Consider the following 19,595-nt stretch of genomic DNA (forward strand, 5'->3'; position numbering starts at 1 on the left):
ATGGAAGTATGAGATGTTGAGAGTGCAGAGCAATTGATCAATCGATGAATAGAAATTTCCATATTAGGAAATGCAAAATTGTACGAATGAGAAGAGAGGAGTAAGAGAGAACGGACGAGATTGGCTACAACATGCACTAATTCGAGTACGATCAAAACATCATACAATATAGTAAATTATCGTGCAGATGGGTTCTCGTCCCAATGTGAATAGATCAATAGTGGCTTCTTTTGCTCGCATGCATAAACGAAACATAGAGACGATGATGGGGAGGAATCGACCGGAACTTACACAAATGCATCGTTGACCGAGACAACAAAGACCTTACCGGCGTCTTTGAGCTTGCTCGAATTGATGTAGCCGGGGATGTGTGACTCGGAGCATGCGGGACTGTAGGCGGCGGGGACGCCTGCAAGCGGATGTGAGGGATTGTCATGTGATTGAGATCGTGATCGAAGAGGACAGCTCCAGCTACATCCCTCATTGAGGGCAGCGGAGAGGGCCGCAGTAGGCGAAGGATTTACTCTTGGTGGCCGAGAGAAGGGTGAGACATACCAATGATGAGGCCCTTGCCCTTCAATTCATTGGCAATGTTGACCTTGTTGCCGGGAGATCCCTCTTGGAGCTCGACACTGGGGATCTTGTCTCCCACCTGGACGAAGGCACGGGGAGAGCTATGGAAGCCACTGGCGGGAGCAGCAGCAGCCATACGGCGGAGGCCGCAAGCGAGCGGACGTGCCGCGGAGAGACGTGTGGCAAGCATTATTGTGATGTGTGTGTAGGTGGGCGTGTGTAGTGTGGTAGGTGTTGAGGTGAATGTGTTGGAGGTTATTATTGTGTGGCTGCTGAGATTGGCAGGACAGGGCGGAACTGTAGATCAATAATGGGGGAGGGGGGGAGGAAGAGTTGGCGGGACGGAGATGAATTGGGTCTACAGAGATAGGTGTACGGTGTAGGTAACCAGCTATGGGGAGCTACTACGGAGTACTGTGTACAGCCTACGAGCAATAGCTATTCTTGTGCATGCGAGATACCAATGGTATACCTACGAGGCTACAAGCAGCTAGTCAAGGTCAAGGTCAAGGAGGAAGAGGAAAGGCGTTAGGTATGACGTTTTGTGGTCGGCGAAGCCTGAAGGGATTGACAATTGAGATGAGATGAGATGAGATGGCAGCGGCAAGCGGCAGAGCCCAGGGAATTGAGGAACTCCGGAGCGACGTCGTCATTGGCTCCCTGTGGGATCGACATCGCGATACCTTAATTGAACACCAACCCCTACCCTCCCATGCCTCCTCCCCACCCATGAGTGTTATTACCTCTTACACCGAACTCTCATCGCCAGCTGCTCGCTATCCTCAGTGGCGCGGAAAGGGTTTTTTCCTTTACAAGGGTAAATTCGATGCCCGCTGCACGGCGCTCCACTGCGTTGTAACTTGTAACGTATGTACCTACGAGGTAGATGGATATCTAGATAGGTACTGAATGTTGATGCTCACCCTTTCCTCTGCAAAGTGATAGGGTTTAATCCGTCCCGCAAGAATGGATGGATGACATTGCCCCGGACCGAGTGATAATACGGGTGGGCACATTACACTACACGGTTTGCAACTTGTGCCTACAGTAGCGACATGCCGTCCCCTACTCCGCATAGCATAGCACTGCACTGTACAGCGGAGCACAGCAGAGCGCAGGAGGAATTAATTTCACAGTCGATATGGTTGGGCGTAGATAATTAGCGGTAGGTAATTTTAGCCCAAATATGTACTGTGTACACACAGACTACACGGTCGTGCATCCCCTAGGCGGCATGGCAATTTGAGACGGCAGTATTGTTGAAGTATTACAAAGGCAAAATGCAATCTAAGGAATAGCATCTAATACCGTGCAGGTAGGTTAAAAGTATGTATCTGGGTGGTATGTAGATGGTTACCAGGAGTTTTAGGACACCGTGGTCGCCTGCACGTGCCAACCTCTGGATATGAACGCAAATCTAGGGTCTGCCCAAGCGACGCACTCTTCCCTCTTCCCTTTCTGCTCATTAGCAGTTGTACGAGTGAATAGGGGACTTTGTACGAGCGAGCTTGATTGGTATGCCTCGGAAACGAGAATTTTTTCTCAGATTCGTCAGTTTAGCTTCCGCCGAGAGAGGATGAATTGGTTTCTTTTGCGACCCAAAGCGGTAAGGAGCTGTCCTTTGACATCTTGGATAGTCCCTGCACGGAGATGATGTGTAGATCTGCACTCGCCGATCGCCAAAAGAGAAACCGAGAGGGCATGAGTAATACTCGTAGTGTCCAGACAATCATGTAGTCTCTCGTAGGTATGGCTTTGAGTTGCAAGACGACTGCGCAGACGGCACATTGCAGTGTACGACACCAGAGACTGCGAACCGCCGAGACAGAAGGACCGCGCTCCCCTGTAGATGCATGGAAAGGTGCAGTATCTGTACAGTATCTGGCAAGGGTCGCGGGCTGGGGAGGAGGGGAAGGGAGGGGACAGAGAACGAATTTGAGTATCAACGAAGCTTGAGTTGTTCGGTACGGAGCATGGTAGCCGAATAGAGGTAAGCACAGAAAACTATACTTGTCCTTGTCTGTATCCAGTTTGTGCCAGTACATACAGTGATTACTTTGCAATTACATGCTAGACAAGTGCGGATGCGATGCGATGCGCTGCGATGTGATGCGATCTCTGCCTGGATACAACCGCCCACCCGCGCCATTCCTTTCATTCCTCATTACTCCGCAAGTATTCCACCGTCACGGCACCTCGATCAGAGATCGTAAGCAGCCAGCGCAAGCCATGCTCTCCTGTTGTATCGTGCACACACACGCGGCACCGACAATAGCCATACCACACCAGGCCAGATCGAACCAAACTAGATAAATTGTAGGCACCTGTAGTTCGTATACCTACGAACAAGTACGTGGAGCGACACGACGATGGCGCGAATGGCAGAAGCGTAGCGTAGCGTACCATATGTGCGAGTAGTTTGTGGTTAGTTGATATTCATTGAGAACAAGCACCATTTATTGCAGCTGTCAACATACGGAATACTCCGTACTATACATATGGAGATGAGACTGTTCTGTACAGTTGTATGCAGTCGGTATTATGGACATACAAGTTGAAAGAACACACCTCACCATGTACCTTTATAGTAGCATATATCTCTCCTCCCATACCTAGTCATGCAATAGAGTGGAAAGGGACAGGACTCGAGTACCTACCTGGTAACCTAGGTATGTATATAGTCACTGATGATGTGGTAGTACAGCAATACTTCCGTACATTACTATTTATCCCACGATGACCACCCACCCACTCCATACCGTGTAGTATGTACGTCCACATTGGCACATCCACCACATCCACATTCACATCCATACTCATCCACCCACCCGCCTTTCCGTCTGGGTTCCTTTACCCTGTTCAGTGCTCGTCCCCACTATTCGCTAACAAGATGAACAAGCAACAGCACGTCTCCCTCCGTACAAGTCCACAACCACCACATCAACCACAGCTCGACCACCATAACCACCATAATCACCACAACAACGACAACAAACCCAGGGCGGAGGATCAGAAAGACGCCCGCCTTTATCATCTCCAATCCCATGCCTCTCTCATTCCCATCCCGTCCAGCCATCGCAGCCATCGCATCCATCCTTCCAATGCCCATCCCCAAGCCTTACCTATCCCTTGCCCTTGTCTCAATGACCCATGTCCAACCCCCCCCCCCCCCCCCCCCAATGTTGAATGCATGTGTCCCTTGTCCCATGTCCACTCCCACCCTTGACCTTGACCTTGATCCTTGACCGTGACCTTGACTTTGACCTCGCTCTTGGTTTTTGGCTCTTCCTTTTCCCTTTCTTTTCCCTTCTTTACCTCCTCGGCTTTACCCTTTTCTCTCCTTTGGCGATTCAGCCAGAGACGGCCCTAGTGCAGAATGACGATGAACCTTACCGCATTCCTCCACTGCCACTCTGCTTTTGCCTTTGCCTCTTGTTCTTAGCCTTCCCACTACCGCTCCTCGCTAGATGATAGTAGACCGTGACCGTGCTAGGACACTGCAACTGCAACTGGTAGGGGGACTTACCGTAACTCACTTCCCCCAACCCAAAGCCAAAAAAGCCCATTACGCTATTACCAGTTAAACTCATCAACTCGCTGTACTCGGCATCGGCCCTGGCTGTACCCACCCGCCGCCAGGCAAGCCAACTTCTTTTTCCCCAGCCAAGTTGGCCGCTCGTCCTTGTCCTCGTCCCAGTAATAACTATCTACCACTACCAACTTACGGGGTTACCTACCGTGCCTACCTCCCTCTAACTACGGAGCAACTACACTACTATTACTCGTATACTGCCTATCCTACCCTATCCTACCCTAGAAAGGACGGCGGTCGTTTCGCTCTTCCGCTTCTTCTTCCTGCATCATCTACCCTTCCCATCCCATCTCAAATCCCCAATCCCATCCCCATACTTTCCTCATTCCCATCGTCTCCCGCCTATTATTCCTCCCATCCAACCTCCACCACTCCTGCTGCTATCCGCCTTTTCATTGACTTCATCTTCCCGCCGCGGGTCGCCGCGTATGTTCAGAACCATCGCGACACCATCCAACCCCACTCTTGCGTACCCTGCATCCGAACTTCGTCCTCGGATCACCGATTCAAACCCGTTCGACACCTTCGGCGTCAACCTACTCCCTCGAAACGGAGTCGCGCTTCCATCGTAGGCCGATCAGTTCAAATTGGGCCCCTTGGGGGGTCCTTTGTGGTTGTTAGAAGTTCGGTGGTAGACTTATAAAAAAAACTTGTTTTCGCCTCTTCCTCACTCCCCTTCAAGATGGATTCAAGCCAGGGAGGCGGCTCGGGCTCGAGCAATTCCAGCGATTTTGTAAGGACCATCGCCCGCCGCACAGTCTGAGGATGCGCGCGCAAATTCTTGTCACGATGATACTAACATTCCCATGCAGGTTCGTAAGCTGTACAAGTACGCCGCCTTTCGCGCCCGCGAAACCCCGATTTACATGTTCATGCGCTAATAACAAACTGCCAGAATGTTGGAAAACCCATCCGATGAGAGTGTTGTACGATGGGGTAACGATGGAGACAGTTTTGTCGTCCTCGAGGTGCGTTCTTGCGGTGGCGACCACGGAGAGTGAGAGGACTCGGAAAGCTTACCCGTATCAGAACGAAAAATTTACGAAACACATTCTTCCCAAGCACTTCAAGCACAGCAACTTTGCCAGCTTCGTCAGACAGCTCAACAAATACGATTTCCACAAAGTGCGCCACAACAACGAAGAAAATGGACAATCGCCGTACGGCGCAGGGGTAAGGTTGCACGTCCTGTATGGCTGTCACGTTCACCCGCTCACAAACCATCTCAGGCATGGGAATTCAAGCACCCGGACTTCAAGGCCAACAACAAGGATGCGCTTGACAACATTAGGAGGAAAGCGCCCGCACCGCGCAAGGCTAATGCGCAGCCGGAGGATATGATCATCCCCTCGCAACAGCTGGATCTCATGAATACGCAATTGATGGCTACACAGGCGCAGCTGCAGTCTCTACAGGATAGGTACAACGAGCTCAGCATCCACCATTCAATGTTGCTCCAGGAAGTCATTGGTCTACAGAAAACCGTGGTCAACCATGAACACGTTATGCAGAATGTTATGACCTTCTTGCACAACGTTGATGCGCAGCGCCGCCGCGATAGCAGGCTGGGACTTCCCTTCAACCAGCCGCCCGCACAAACGCAGAATGGCAACGTGGAACCGCCCAGCAACGCGCAAGGCCCTACGGAAGATGACATTCCAGCCTCGCCGCTTCAACATGCCTCGAAATTGCTTAGCGAGACGAATGCAGATGTCATGTTGAACCCGCGTAACCTGGAGCATATGAACGAGATCACGATGCGAATGAACGGAACGTTGACGACGCCACCGCCGGAATTCATGAGGAACTTGACTCGACCCGTCAGCCGCGGCCCAGCTTCTGCAGGTTCATCTGCCTCTGCTCGCATGAATGACCTCGACAATGTCGTGTATCCTGTCGGACATACTAACGGTATCGACCCGATGTACAGCGAGCATATCAACAACATTCCATACCCGATGCCAAGCAAGCCAGCAGAGTCCACCGAGATCCGCGTTCCAGAGCCCAGGAAGAAGAGTTCGCAGATTGACCCAGGATGGGTGCGCCCACCTCAGATTTTGTTGGTGGAAGATGACCCGACATGTCGCAGAATTGGCAGCAAGTTCCTATACGCCTTTCATTGCTCTATTGATAGTGCTGTAAGTACCATTTTCCCATGCCACCAAGGGTTTTGCTAATGTTACCAGCTTGACGGACTGGAAGCTGTCAACAAGATGAACGCAGGCTCCAAGTACGATCTGGTTCTTATGGATATTATTATGCCTAACTTGGACGGTGTGTCTGCCTGCCATCTCATCCGCCAATTCGACAACACGCCCATTATTGCTATGACATCCAATATTCGAAGCGACGATATCTCTATGTATTTCCAGCATGGTAAGATGAACGTCTCTCCTTTCTCGCAGGGCATTGCTCACAAGTAACAGGCATGAACGATGTGCTTCCGAAGCCTTTTACGAAAGAAGGTCTATTGCAGTGTCTTGACAAGCACTTGGTACACCTCAAGAAGAGTCACGTGGAGGGAGGCATGGTCGCACCACAGCCGCTGTCTTCCGCTAGGCAAGTACTCAAGGAGGAGGAGTCGCCCGCAAAATCGCCAGCCACGACCAGCAATTGGAATTCGCCGAACGCAATGCCGGGAGTTTCGCCAGTCGGCAGCAATGTTACCGACGAGTATCTGCAAGCTGTGCAGAATCATTCGGGGCAATATGGAGTCAACCCGATGCAGGGTGCCATGGGCTACAGCACATCTCCTCAGATGCAACTGCAAGCAAGACAACAGCAACAGCAAGGACACAGAAGGCAACTTTCCGACATTTCAGGCGGTGACGATATGAACAATCCGGCGAAACGACAACAAATGTACGGCGGACCCATGCAGCCGCAGCCCATGAATCCGATGCAGCAGAGGCCGCGATAATCTGGACCTCGCGCCGAATGTTCGACTAGCGAGTGCCTTGCCGCGAGTTCTTTAGGGAGCTCTTTGCCGTGCCGAGTGGGTGTAGGCCTCCTCTAGATACCGTTCTCAGCCATCCTGGGCTGCATCGAAATCAGTGCGCCGTATGCACGACGGAATCATCAAATTTGTCTAGAAGGAGGTGTGCCAGCTCAGACTGGCTTCTTCCAGTCAGTCATTTCGGCAGAAAACTATTTTCTCGCCTGCCAAAATTTGGTCGGAATCCCTGCCGTCTCTTCGCTGGTTGGTAACCGTACAGTTGCCAGGTCGATGGAGGCAGGGTTGATATGATGAATACCCTGAGTTAGTCAAGACTGACAGCTTAACCATCCGCTTATTTCTTCCGTGTTTGTGTTTTTTTGGGGGGGTTTGGTTAGAGAGTCTTTTCTCTCTGGGGGGGCTTATTTCTCGAGTTACATATTTTGATGCATATTGATCACGCCCAAGGGAATTATAGAGACTGTCATAACGAAAGAAAGACTTGAGTTTGGAAAACATCAGGCCAGCGCGCGCTCTGTACTTTTACAAGCAGCATTTTTCAACAGGCCTTTTTTGGTTTTCCTCGAGCTTCCCTTTACGTAGCTGTATGTAAGAATGGGATCCACGAGTGCTTCGTGCCTTTTTTTGGCTCCCACGCTCTTCTCTCTTTGGAAGTATGGATGTCGTTGCATTAAGCTATTTGCTCGAGCTGGCCCTGGGGAGAGAACCAGGTCTAGACCTCCTGCGCCCTTGCCCTGAAGCCGCAACACGTGAGTACAAGTGCCAGGAAGCTCGTCAAAGCACCATATGGTCTGGACTGGGGGGGACGGGGGGGGGGTGCCACCACCGGCAAACCCTAAAGCGAAAAGCACAAGCCCCACAGGATCGGATTGAAGAACCTTGTCCTTGTCCATGACGGCAGAAAAGGGAGTCTGGCCGTATCTGGGATTCTGGTGACGCACTTTCTGACTCCCCTCCCGGCGTGGTCGTTTTGCAAAAATGCGATGTGGTGGTTGTGGTGTTGCTGGGGGTGGTCGGAGGTGTCTGCACCCGCCGCACTGCACCACAACCCTGACCGACTGACTCATCACGATTTTTTGCGAACCAAATGCGCCAGACTGTGTGAGCCACACCAACGCCAACTGGACATAACGTTTCCCCGCAACACACACTCTTATTTATTTATTCTCTCTTTTTAATTTTCCTAGCCCTCGCTCGCAGCCATGCCGCCAAAGGGCAAGAAGAACCAAGCCGGCGACAAACCCAAGCAAGGCGAGGAGGAGCGCGAAGATCCTCTGCAGGCCGTCGTGAGTCTTCCATCCCACTGCTGCACGCACCGAACCGAGCTCCTCAAAATCGCAAACACTAACCACAATGTCAGATACTCGCAGATCCATTCGAAACCCGCTTCAGTCCCTTCACGCTCGAACGACCTAGGGTCCGTCTCAAGTCCTCATATATATAAAACACGCATGCACTAATCCCCCTCCAGTGTTTGCTGCCCCTCGCGAATACCCCGCTCATCGAATACACGTTCGAGTTTCTGGCAAATGGTGGCGTCGAAGAAGTATTTGTATACTGCGGAGCGCATAAGGAACAGGTCGAAGACTACATAACGTATGGTGGCCCTCTTGTTCCGTGTGTACGACCTGCAGGGACATGACTGATAGTTAAGCAGACGGTCGAAATGGAACTCACGGTCCTCGCCATTCTCCAGGCTGGAGCTGATCCAGTCTACTTCACATTCAATTGGAGACGCTATGCGTGATTTGGATACACGGGGACTCCTGGTGGGCGACTTCTTGGTGGTATACGGCGACGTCGTCAGCAATCTTTCACTCGAGCCCGCGCTCGCAGCACACCGAGCCCGTCGGGCAAAGGACAAGAACGCCATAATGACAATGGTCCTCCGCGAAGCCGGCACGTCCCACCGCACAAAAGCGCAAGGAACGAACCCGATCTTCGTGATCGACCCCTCCAAGGAGCGATGCCTCCACTTCGAGCAGATGCCGAACCGAGAGCAGACGCACACGCTCTCAATTGACCCGGATCTCCTGTCGGACAACCAAGAGCTGGAAATACGCGGTGATCTCATCGATTGCGGCATCGACATCTGCACGCCCGACGTGCTCGCGCTGTGGAGCGATAACTTCGACTTCCAGGCGCCCCGCAAGGGCTTCCTGCACAGCGTGCTCAAGGACTACGAATTGAACGGCAAGACGATACACACGCACATTGTCGCGGAGCGCTACGCCGCCCGCGTGCGGAACCTCCACGCTTATGACTCCGTGAGCAGGGATATCGTCTCCCGCTGGGCGTACCCGCTGTGTCCGGATAGCAATTTACTCCAGGGTCAGTCGTACCGGTTACAGAAGGGCAACACGTACAAGGAGGAGGGTGTCATACTGGCGCGGGACTGCATCATCAATCCGAAGACCGTCATCGGCCGGGGTTCAAGCATTGGCGATGGGAGTGTGATTTCAAACAGCATCATTGGAGTGAACTGCAACATCGGGCGCGGCGTTACCATTGACGGCGCGTATATCTGGGATCATGCTATCATTGGCGATGGGTCAACGGTCACGCAGGCCATCGTTGCGAATGAAGCCCAAGTTGGGAAGAACTGCACGATAGAACCCGGCGCATTGGTCTCGTACAGTGTACGTATTAGCGACGGGGTGACTGTGCGGTCAGAGTCGAGGGTTACAAGAGCAAAGCGAAGGCTAGAGCAGGGCGAGGAGCTTGCTAAGGGCGAGCCAGACATTGCTATTGTCGGTGACAAGGGCGACGGCTTTGAGTTCCAGGACTCTGAGGAGGAGGATGAGGACGAGGTGGTCGACAGTCTCATATTGAGCGGCAAGAGTAAGTTGGTCGACATCCGGTGGAGTTTATTGATGTTGACATATTGCAGTGTACAATCTCGCCCATCTTTCACTATCCGCGGACTCTATATCTACGCTCTACTCAGATTCGGAAGCCGACTTCGACGTTTCCCACAATCAGAACCGATCTGCTGCGGACAGCTTCGTTTCCGTTGGGTCCCAGGATAGCTATGCCAGCCAACACGCTGCCAATTTTGATCACGATGCGTCTTCCAGCATTTACGATTCACTCAATGAGGGTCACGATTCTGCCAACATACAACTAGAACTTACAGGTAAGGCAATAATCTATTCGGTTAGCTATTGGCCAACCCAGTCACTGACGCACATTCTACAGCACTACGCATGAGCACCAACGCCTCCGACCACCAAGTGCGGCGATCCATCGTAGTAGCATTTGTGAAGCGCATAACAAGCGTCGTCAAGGCCGGCACGAGCGTCAAGAACGCCGTAGCGCAGGTATTCGAGAAGCACCGCGAGCTCGTGGAACGCAGCATCTTCGACAAGAAGGCGTCCGCCAAGACCGACCAGGTCGACTTCATGATGCTCCTCCAGAACGAGCTCTCGCACCGCGAGGGCGGAGACATGATTCTCCTGAGCTCGGCGACCAAATTGATCGAGATCGACCTGATCGAGGAGGAGGGCATGCTGCAATGGTGGGCGGATCCCAAGTCGAGCGAGAAGCAGGAGCTGCTGGATGTGAGGCAGAAGACGGGGCAGCTCATCGATTACTTGAATCAGTCGTCGGAAGAGGAGAGCGATGACGAGGATGACGACGAGGATTAGGTAGCTACCTACGTTAACGATAAAATAAATAGGGTGGTAAGCTGTGTTGTTTGTAGTTTCCTATGGTAGTTATGCGTGCGTAGGGAGATAGCTATCTGCCTTGGCTGCGCCGCGCAACAACATCATCAGCACCAGCATCAGCTATGGAGGGGTTACCATGCACGATGAAGTATCAAATGAATGAAAAACCCTCCCAAGATGTTTCTAGGTACATGATTTGCTAATGTGTTCTTGAATATGTGGAGCAAGTGAGCTGAGGTACAAGGCAACAGTGTTTTCGATATTTTGTATGCATTCTCTAGTTACAAGGAATTAACCATGACCTACAAGGACTACACTTCACTATACTATGTGACTATCTATATGCGGCCAGCAGCGGCTGCTTGTCTGCCTTGAGACTTGGGTACTGAATTTGGTGAGTTGGTGGAGATTGCCGCTAATTCCGCGCCCGGAAACTGCACTAGGACTCGCACTTAGAATCACGACCTGTACTTATCCGTCATATCTACAGTACGGAGTATGTACTTCTCTTCTGTATGGACGGTAATGGTATCTACTTGTACCTGTACGTACATTCTCGAGTTGCACTATCCCGTGATTCCCGCTACGCCTGCCTCATCTCGTCTTCCTCGTCTTTTGCCTGTGATCCTCGTAGTGTATTGTATGTAGTGCCCGTCCGAGTAGCCGTGGTCATAGTCATACCCATGCGCTACTCGTACCCTCGTGGTCGTGCTTTTCGCCGCACTCGCCTCTCCAAACGACCTGTGACATAGCCTGTCCTGTCCTGTCTTGTCCTATTCTTACCCTACCAAAACTCACTCTCACTTTCACCTTACTAAACTCGCCTTCCTTGCCTGCCCTGCCTTACTCTAGGTACTTACCTTAGACTGAGCAACACTCTGCTCTGCAAACACCCGACCCGACCAGACCAACACCTTCGCCTCATCCTTGTGACTCCAAGAAGCTGACCAATATTCTGCAAAAAAAAACCCTTGACGCGCTCATTCTGTTTCTTCCTTCCTCCTTCGCTGCCTGAACTGAACGCCGCCACCACTGCTCGTACTCTCTGTTCCGACGACCCATTTCAGACCCCACCCACCCTATCACTCGCTCGCTCGCAGCCTGGTCTCGTCATTCAAGGCGAGGCTCGGCTTCCTATACATCACCACGCCTCCCATCACTCGCAAGCGAAAGGCCTCAGACGCTGTTGACAGGCTCACTGCGCAGGACGGCCCCAGGAAGAAGATCACTCCAGAAGCAACTACTCCTGCTTCCTTGCCCTCCACTCCGGTCCTCACCACTACATCCACCTCCACATCCACCACTACTGCTCCTCCCCCCACTATCGCCGAGATGGATTCCGACGACGACTTCAACAGCTCCCAGCTGAGCGACGACGAGATCATGGACGATAGCGATGTAGCTCTCGATGACGGTAAGGACACCCAGAAGTGACCGCCACTCACTCTGACTGCCATTCCCATTCACGTCTGCCACATACACATATTGCTACTGTTAGGTCTAACGCAACTAACCGTAGATTCCGACTTCGAGATGGATCAGGATGACATGGGCTTCGACAGCCAAGACAAGGACATCAAACCCGCGAAACACGCATACGAAGTCGACTTCAAGGTTTTCAGCCCACAGCAAATACAATCCCACCAAGACAAGCAGATCGAAGAAGTGTCGAACATCCTCGGGCAGCCGCCAGAAGCCACCGCGATCCTCCTCCGGCACCTACGATGGAACAAGGAACGGTTGATCGACCAGTACATGGACAAGACGGAGGAGACCCTCGAGAGTGCGGGGCTGGGCGAGTCCTCGGAGTCTAACCCGCCGAAGCTTGAGAAGATTGCGGGCTTCGTGTGCGACATCTGCTGCGAGGACGGGCCCGAGCTGGATACGTTTGCCATGCGCTGTGGGCATCGCTTCTGCTTGGACTGCTATAGGCAGTATCTCTTCACGAAGATCAAGGACGAGGGTGAGGCGGCCCGGATCAGATGTCCAGGTGAAGGTTGCACGCGGATCGTGGACTCGAAGTCCCTCGATCTTCTCGTTTCGGAAAGCCTCAAGGATAGGTATGTTGTTCCGAAGTCGGATTGCAGATGTGGGGTTCCAATATACTGACTGCATAAGATATCACGAGCTACTTACCAGGACCTACGTCGACGATAAGGAAAATCTCCGATGGTGCCCCGCGCCGAACTGCGTCTTCGCTGTAGAGTGCGGTGTCAAAGACAAGGAATTGATGAAGGTGGTTCCAACCGTGCATTGCGACTGCGGCCATTACTTCTGTTTCGGCTGCTCGCTGAACGACCATCAGCCTGCGCCGTGTTCGCTGGTGAAGAAGTGGTTGAAGAAGTGCGAGGACGATTCCGAGACGGCCAACTGGATTTCTGCCAACACCAAGGAATGTTCCAAGTGTAACTCTACCATCGAGAAGAACGGTGGCTGCAATCATATGACGTGCCGGAAGTGCCGACACGAGTTCTGCTGGATGTGCATGGGCGTCTGGTCGGAACACGGAACAAGCTGGTACAACTGCAACCGATATGAGGAGAAGAGCGGTTCCGAGGCCAGAGACGCCCAAGCGAAGTCGAGACAATCACTCGAGCGCTACCTCCACTACTACAACCGATATGCAAACCACGAACAGTCTGCGAAGTTGGATAAGGATATCTATCTCAAGACGGAGAAGAAGATGACGCAGCTCCAGAACACGTCCGGCATGTCGTGGATAGAGGTGCAGTTCCTAGACTCTGCGTCGCAAGCGCTACAGCAATGCCGGCAGACTCTTAAATGGACTTATGCCTTCGCATACTACCTTGCACGCAACAATTTGACCGAAATCTTCGAGGACAACCAGAAGGATCTGGAAATGGCCGTCGAGAACCTCAGCGAGATGTTCGAGAAGCCCATCGATCAGCTGCAGGGTTTGAAGGTGGATATGTTGGATAGGACGGCATACTGCACCAAGAGGCGTATCATTCTCCTGGAGGATACGGCTCAGAATCTCAGAGATGGTATGTTTAGTTTTGAACTCCGCAAATCTTAGACGATCAAGGGCACCGACTTATTCATGCAGGTAAATGGGAATTTAATGTTACCCTGACCTGAGCATGGTACGGCTTGGAACTGTGAAGACAACAGGACCGGCAGGTCAGCTCATGCTCTGCTCTGCCCAATGTCGTCGTACACCAAATACTCATTCCAGGACAACATGGAGCCGAGACCGAATGTTTGATAACGCATGAAACGAGATATGGAGCACAAATCACCCAATGATTAGCATAGCAGGCAAATACTTTTTCTCTCTTTTTTTGCACTTTTTCCTCTTTCACATTCTCGATTTCAGTTTTCATGGGCTTTTAAGTTACTGTTACTGGGTGGGATCTGTATAGCATGGCCGGTGTATATTTTCATTCGGGTGTTCTCCCCGTTCTCCCTTCCTCCCTTCCCGTCCCTCTCTATGAATGGCATCTTTGGGTCTCATTTTCCGGACCGGCACTGGAAGGATAATCCCTCTCTTTAGAAATGGCGAAAGCGGCTGCGGGAGTGCTGGACATAGCGAACGGGGTGGTCGGTCGAGCTTTGGGTGTTCCAGTCGATGGAGGAGATTCGGAAGAGCGAAGCTAGACACTTCGAACGGACTGGAACTGGGGGTAGAATTGAGTGTGGTATGGTTAGGGTTAGCATGATGAGTGATTGCATTGATCAATTATATATGAGAATGACTATACGGAGTACTGTGTAGTATTGGATTAGAATTACGATGATGGTGATGGTGCCTTTTTTAATCTATAATTCGTTTGTCTATGTCTTGTCTGGGGGATGGAATTAAGCCTTTGCCAAGGAAGAGGACCATCTTCCCCCTTTCGACCTGTTTAATTTCCGGCCTATTCTTGTGCTGCCCGTGGGGTAAATTCGGTGTTTTGGGTTTATAAATTCATACTTCAGTGAAGAGGATCTAGTATCGCAACCTTTTGACCATGCATATCTCACGCTTTTTGTGGTGTTTCGCCCCAGGATGATGATGCCTGCACGCACGCATGAGAAGGCAGCTTGAATGGCCGGAAACGATTCATGCTCCCGTACCGTACCCACCCACGCACTACGAGTACCTACCAACCATCTCCACACCACACACCTCACCTCAACACAACAATCCTTCAACAATCCTTCAACAACCTCACATGGTCTGAACATCCTCTCGGAAAGACCTGCCGGGGCCCTGAGATTCAACAATGCAATCGATCCTATCATGATAGAAAAAAAGCCTACTACATCGCCGCCGCACCACCACCCCCATACACCTGCAACGAACTCGACGCTGCCGTGAACAACAAAACAGTCGCTTTCTTTCTTTTTCCACAAGTCCACCGGGACTAAAAAACGTCACGAAAATCAACACACCGCAATCATGCTCGCAGGACCTCCGCGCCTCCTCTCCCTCGTTTCGGTCGCTCTCCTATTCGGCCTGGCATGGTGGTATCTGAATCTCGTGCAGAACCCCCCAACAGCAACAGCAGGGTCGGGTGTTAGCAACAATGGCGCAGGTCTGAACCTCGACACATCGCCCGCGCCCGCGGGAGGAGGAGCCACAAAGCCCGGCACAGGCACAGGCAAGGCCAAACCGCTGCCCATCGGACGGCCGTACCAGGGCGACCCGCTCGACTTCGGGATCGCGATCCGCTTCACGGAGCCGGTGGCCAAGCCGCCCGGGTCGACGTACTCGCACATCATGGTGGTGCCGAAGACGATGAAGGAGGACATCACTTGGATGGACAGGGAGATTCCCGACACGCCCAAGATCGTGTACGAGGTTGATAACCCGGACGCGGAGAATAAGGTTCCGCAGAATAAGGGGAGGGAGGCAATGGTTCGTTCACGTTTCTTTCAATTCGAGTTTCCCCGTCGTCTGTCTTGTTGGGGGAGGGGAAGGGGAGGAAGCATGTTACTGACGTGAAGGGATTGATAGGTTTATCTTACGTACATCATCGACCACTACGACAAGCTCCCCGACACCGTCCTCTTCATGCACGCCCACCGCTTCGCATGGCACAACAACATCCTGCAAGGCCAGGACTCCGTCCGCATGATCAAAAGCCTTAACCACGAACGCATCGCTCGACTCGGCTACATGAACGTGCGCTGCCACCACGAGCCAGGCTGCCCAGACTGGATCCACATGGACCGGCCCGGCGGGGACTTCGACTTCTTCAAGAAGCCCGAAGAGATCCACTGGCGGCGGCACATCTGGGAGGAGCTGCACCCGGGGGCGCCGATCCCGCCGTCCCTTTCCGGCGTCTGCTGCGCGCAGTTCGCCGTGACGGGCGACCGCATACGCCAGATCCCGCTCGAGCGCTTCATCCACTACCGCAAGTGGCTGCTCACCACCACCATGGACGACCAGTTCTCCGGCCGCATTTTCGAGTACATCTGGCACTACATCTTCACCGGCCACGAGGTGTACTGCCCCGCGCAGAACACGTGCTACTGCGACGGCTACGGCATCTGCTTCGGCGGCCGCCAGAACTACACAGACTACAACGACAAGCAGGACGAGCGCAACAAGCTGTTCGAGGAGCTCGACGTCTACCAGAAGAAGGAGGCGGAGGCGGAGAAGGAGGGCAGGAAGGTCGAGTGGGACGACAGGCAGAAGAAGAGGATCGAGGAGCTGAGGGGGCTCGTGCACAAGATGGATCCCGAGCTCGAGAGGTTAAGGAACGAGGCGCTGGAGCGCGGGAAGGATGCTAAGGCTAGGCAGGAGGAGACGGAGAATTGGAGCTCAGAGAAGATTTGGGAGTATATGCCTAAGAATGGGTAGGTAGTAGGAAGGTGTGTGGGGGGTGGTGGGGTTGGAAATTCTGATAGATTTCTTGTGTCACCCTGTCTTCTGGGTTGGGTTCTTTGGGTGCGTGTCCTGTCTGTCTGTCTGTCTATCTGCTGAAGTCCTCTTCGACTAGATACCACTCCCACCCTTCTTCCTCGTTCAGGCGTTTCGGTATTATATGGCGCGGCTTTGTTTTCCCATCATCTCGCATTCTTCACTTCAGACTATCATGAAGAAAGGATCTAGAAAATTAGGTGTCCAGTAATCGAAGAAAAAGCAAACTTCAGCAAGCGTATGTGTTATATCGATCTATAGCTATAGAGTCACACGGCAGCAAAAGGAAAGACTTCACGACGATGATTGGTGCTGTACAACAATGTTTTTTTATGAACCGCCCGCTTACGTCGTCTGTTACACAGTGTCTGGCTACTCTTGCTGGGTGTTGCAAAAAGCAAGGCTGAAGGACGCTGTCGATCACACTCACACACACTTCATATCAACAGGATATTGCAAGATACAGCCTTTTGCATAAGTTCATCTTCAATCATTGGCCAGGCTGCCCGCTGGCCAAGGCTTGTGAGACTTCACTTGCATACGGCGACTTCTCTACTTATCATATACTTGAGCAAACCTCAACTTTCGATTCCCTCGATTGTTCACCACTAACTCTCCACTCCTTCACTCGCGTACAGCTTCAATCATGAGTATTGGTAATAACGGGAATAGAATCCAATTCAGTTTCGACGATCCTTTCCACGACTACCCAACAGAATCCCCACTTATACATCTCAACATCGCTCGGTGGACATGCGTTGTTTGCTTCATGCCCATTCTCATAGGGCAACAGGTATTCCTCGGTACGTTCAATCATTCATTCACTCACCCACCCACCACCCATCCCCTCAACCCTAACAACTAGCTAGTTGAGGAAGCCGGCCCAATCTACATTCGAACTATAACCACTCGATCCGAAAACAACTGTCCGACACCCGACTGCATACCCTGTACGTCGCTCCCCCTCGCGTTCCCATGCCACATCTTCTGCCACTGCCTCGCGCGGGACCTCTCGACCATCCACGAGCGCTGGCGAGTCGGCTTCGCGCTGTCTCCCGCCCTGACCCTGGACCGCCAGCCCACCATGGACTCCGTGCTGGACTTCCGGTCTACGTTCAACCAGCGGACGCTCTCGGATGTGCTCAGCGTGACGACCTGCCCCGCCAGTGCTGCTGCGCCGGGTGATGGTGGTGGAAGCAGCAGCAGCAGCAGCAGCAGTGAGGGCTGCACGTGCCTACGCTGCATCGTGCAGCGCTGCCGCAGCCTGCCCAACGAGATCCTAGACAACATAGGGAGCCAGTTCGACTCTGCGTTCCACATGCGGGTGTTCGTGGCCCATGGCGAGGGGATGAGGCTGTTGGATGTGTTGGGGACGGAGTCGAGGGGGGGGGACTACGCGGTGTCGTTTGAAGGCGAGGTGTATGCTAGGTTTTACCGGTTCGGCGGGACGAGGTACGTGACGTCGTTGTCGAATAAGGAGGAGAAGGGGTATGAGTTGATTAAGGAGGAGGGAGATGAGTCTAAAGGTGTGGTTGTGTTTCTCGATAATATTGGCGTTACGGATATTGAGTTCGTGGCGGACGAGACGACGGTGCCGAGGACGAGGGGAGTGGATTTCATGTACTACATGAAGCTCGATGGCGATGGCAATGGCAATGGCAATGGCAATGGCAATGGCAATGACAATCGAGTTCACGTTCTTACAAAGGTATGATTGGGACTTGGGTTTGTTCAGGTGAATGTCGAATGTTGACGATTTGCAGGGCATCTTCATTAAACGGATCTTACGTACAGATCCTTCTCGTAAACGAAGACCCCAAATCATCTGGCGGTGCTCGAGGTCATGTCTTCATCCTCCTGAAGATGTTGACCTTAAATTTAAGACACCGGGAGACAGAACCATCTTCTATGATGGTGGTCGTGGTGGTCGTGGTGCTTATGAAATTTGGAGAACCCAGCAATACTTGCCCGACGATATTATTCTCCACCATGTTGACCTCAAAAACATCTCCGGAATCTCAGTCGCCTTCTGCGGAGAGATCATCCACAGCATCATCTCCCATCGCGAAGGCGAAGCACCAAACCCGGCCGCCTACGACGCCCAAGAACCCAACCTCGTCTGGATCCACTGCCCCCTGGCCACCAACGAACCCATCACAAGCATCTGGTACACCCACCACACCGACCTCAACCTCTCCCACAAATCCGCCTCCATAGCAGTAAGTCCCCCTCGTCCCCTCGTCCCCCCTCGCCTCCTCCCTAACAAACCCACCGATCCAAACCCCCTACAAAATGGCCTGGTTCATCACCGCAAACGCGGGCATCCAATCCATCCCGAGCGTCATCTCGCTCGCCCACCCAACCTTCCTCTTCCACACCGACTACTACGCCACGGGACCCTTCGTCGTCGGCGCCGTCTACCCCCCCTCGAGAGCACCGCTCCCGTCCCGGCCCCCGGACCCCGCGCTCCCCACCGCCCCCGAATATCACCCCGTCCTCGCGGAATGGTTCCACTCGTCCGCACGGCTCGACGCCGTCCGGGCGCTCCAGCTCTGCCTCGACGACGACAAGGGCGGTCGCTGCCTCGGCATGATCGTGCACTACCGCCTCTTCAGCGTCGTGGTGGGTGAGGTGCGCTTCGATAAGAGGGTTACGGGGAGGTTTGAGAATCCGAGGGAGATTAGGTATAAGCAGACGAGGAACAAGAGGATGAAGTGGGCGTGGGTGGAGGTGGAGGTCGTGTGTTGGGGTGACGGCGACGAGGAAGGGGAGGTGAGGGAGGTGAGGGAGGTGAGGAGGGGGAGGAAGGGGAGGAAGGGGTGGAGGGTCCAGGCGATGCAGGGGACTATAGTTTGGATATTTGGGGTTGGGAGGGCCGAGGTCAGCTTCGTGTAGTTGGTGATTTTCTGGTGCTGAGGGGAGGGTTGGGAGGTTTCG

At 52.9% G+C, this 19,595-nt stretch overlaps 5 protein-coding genes across 5 annotated transcripts; 4 read left to right on the forward strand and 1 right to left on the reverse strand.

Annotated features, from left to right (window-relative positions):
* Positions 1-23: 23 nt before the first annotated feature.
* Positions 24-1,154, reverse strand: BU24DRAFT_426138 (uncharacterized protein). Its single transcript, XM_033528898.1, has one exon. The coding sequence runs from the start codon at positions 761-763 to the stop codon at positions 521-523; it is 243 nt and encodes an 80-aa protein (XP_033380617.1). The 5' UTR covers positions 764-1,154; the 3' UTR covers positions 24-520.
* Positions 1,155-4,847: 3,693 nt separating this feature from the next.
* Positions 4,848-10,768, forward strand: BU24DRAFT_435660 (heat shock transcription factor 2; the record flags this gene model as incomplete). Its single annotated transcript, XM_033530110.1, has 13 exons — positions 4,848-4,898; positions 5,086-5,133; positions 5,195-5,338; positions 5,395-6,303; positions 6,352-6,541; positions 6,592-7,027; positions 7,704-7,705; positions 8,218-8,222; positions 8,482-8,538; positions 8,593-8,717; positions 8,779-9,962; positions 10,012-10,257; positions 10,320-10,768. The coding sequence occupies 13 exons, from the start codon at positions 4,848-4,850 to the stop codon at positions 10,766-10,768; spliced, it is 3,846 nt and encodes a 1,281-aa protein (XP_033380618.1).
* A 1,353-nt stretch (positions 10,769-12,121) lies between these two features.
* Positions 12,122-13,826, forward strand: BU24DRAFT_465835 (uncharacterized protein; the record flags this gene model as incomplete). The annotated part of the gene is made up of 3 exons (XM_033532310.1): positions 12,122-12,203; positions 12,309-12,849; positions 12,908-13,826. 3 exons carry the CDS (start codon positions 12,122-12,124, stop codon positions 13,824-13,826), a joined length of 1,542 nt encoding a protein of 513 aa, XP_033380619.1.
* A 1,069-nt stretch (positions 13,827-14,895) lies between these two features.
* On the forward strand, positions 14,896-16,876 carry BU24DRAFT_426143 (uncharacterized protein). The gene is made up of 2 exons (XM_033528899.1): positions 14,896-15,650; positions 15,750-16,876. The coding sequence occupies exons 1-2, from the start codon at positions 15,192-15,194 to the stop codon at positions 16,596-16,598; spliced, it is 1,308 nt and encodes a 435-aa protein (XP_033380620.1). The 5' UTR covers positions 14,896-15,191; the 3' UTR covers positions 16,599-16,876.
* A 299-nt stretch (positions 16,877-17,175) lies between these two features.
* Positions 17,176-19,553, forward strand: BU24DRAFT_495334 (uncharacterized protein; the record flags this gene model as incomplete). Its single annotated transcript, XM_033534118.1, has 4 exons — positions 17,176-17,461; positions 17,528-18,366; positions 18,422-18,877; positions 18,933-19,553. Exons 1-4 carry the CDS (start codon positions 17,305-17,307, stop codon positions 19,551-19,553), a joined length of 2,073 nt encoding a protein of 690 aa, XP_033380621.1. The 5' UTR covers positions 17,176-17,304.
* Between the last annotated feature and the right edge of the window lie 42 nt (positions 19,554-19,595).

The sequence above is a fragment of the Aaosphaeria arxii genome, assembly GCF_010015735.1.
Source record: "Aaosphaeria arxii CBS 175.79 unplaced genomic scaffold BU24scaffold_8, whole genome shotgun sequence".
Lineage (NCBI taxonomy): Eukaryota > Fungi > Ascomycota > Dothideomycetes > Pleosporales > Aaosphaeria > Aaosphaeria arxii.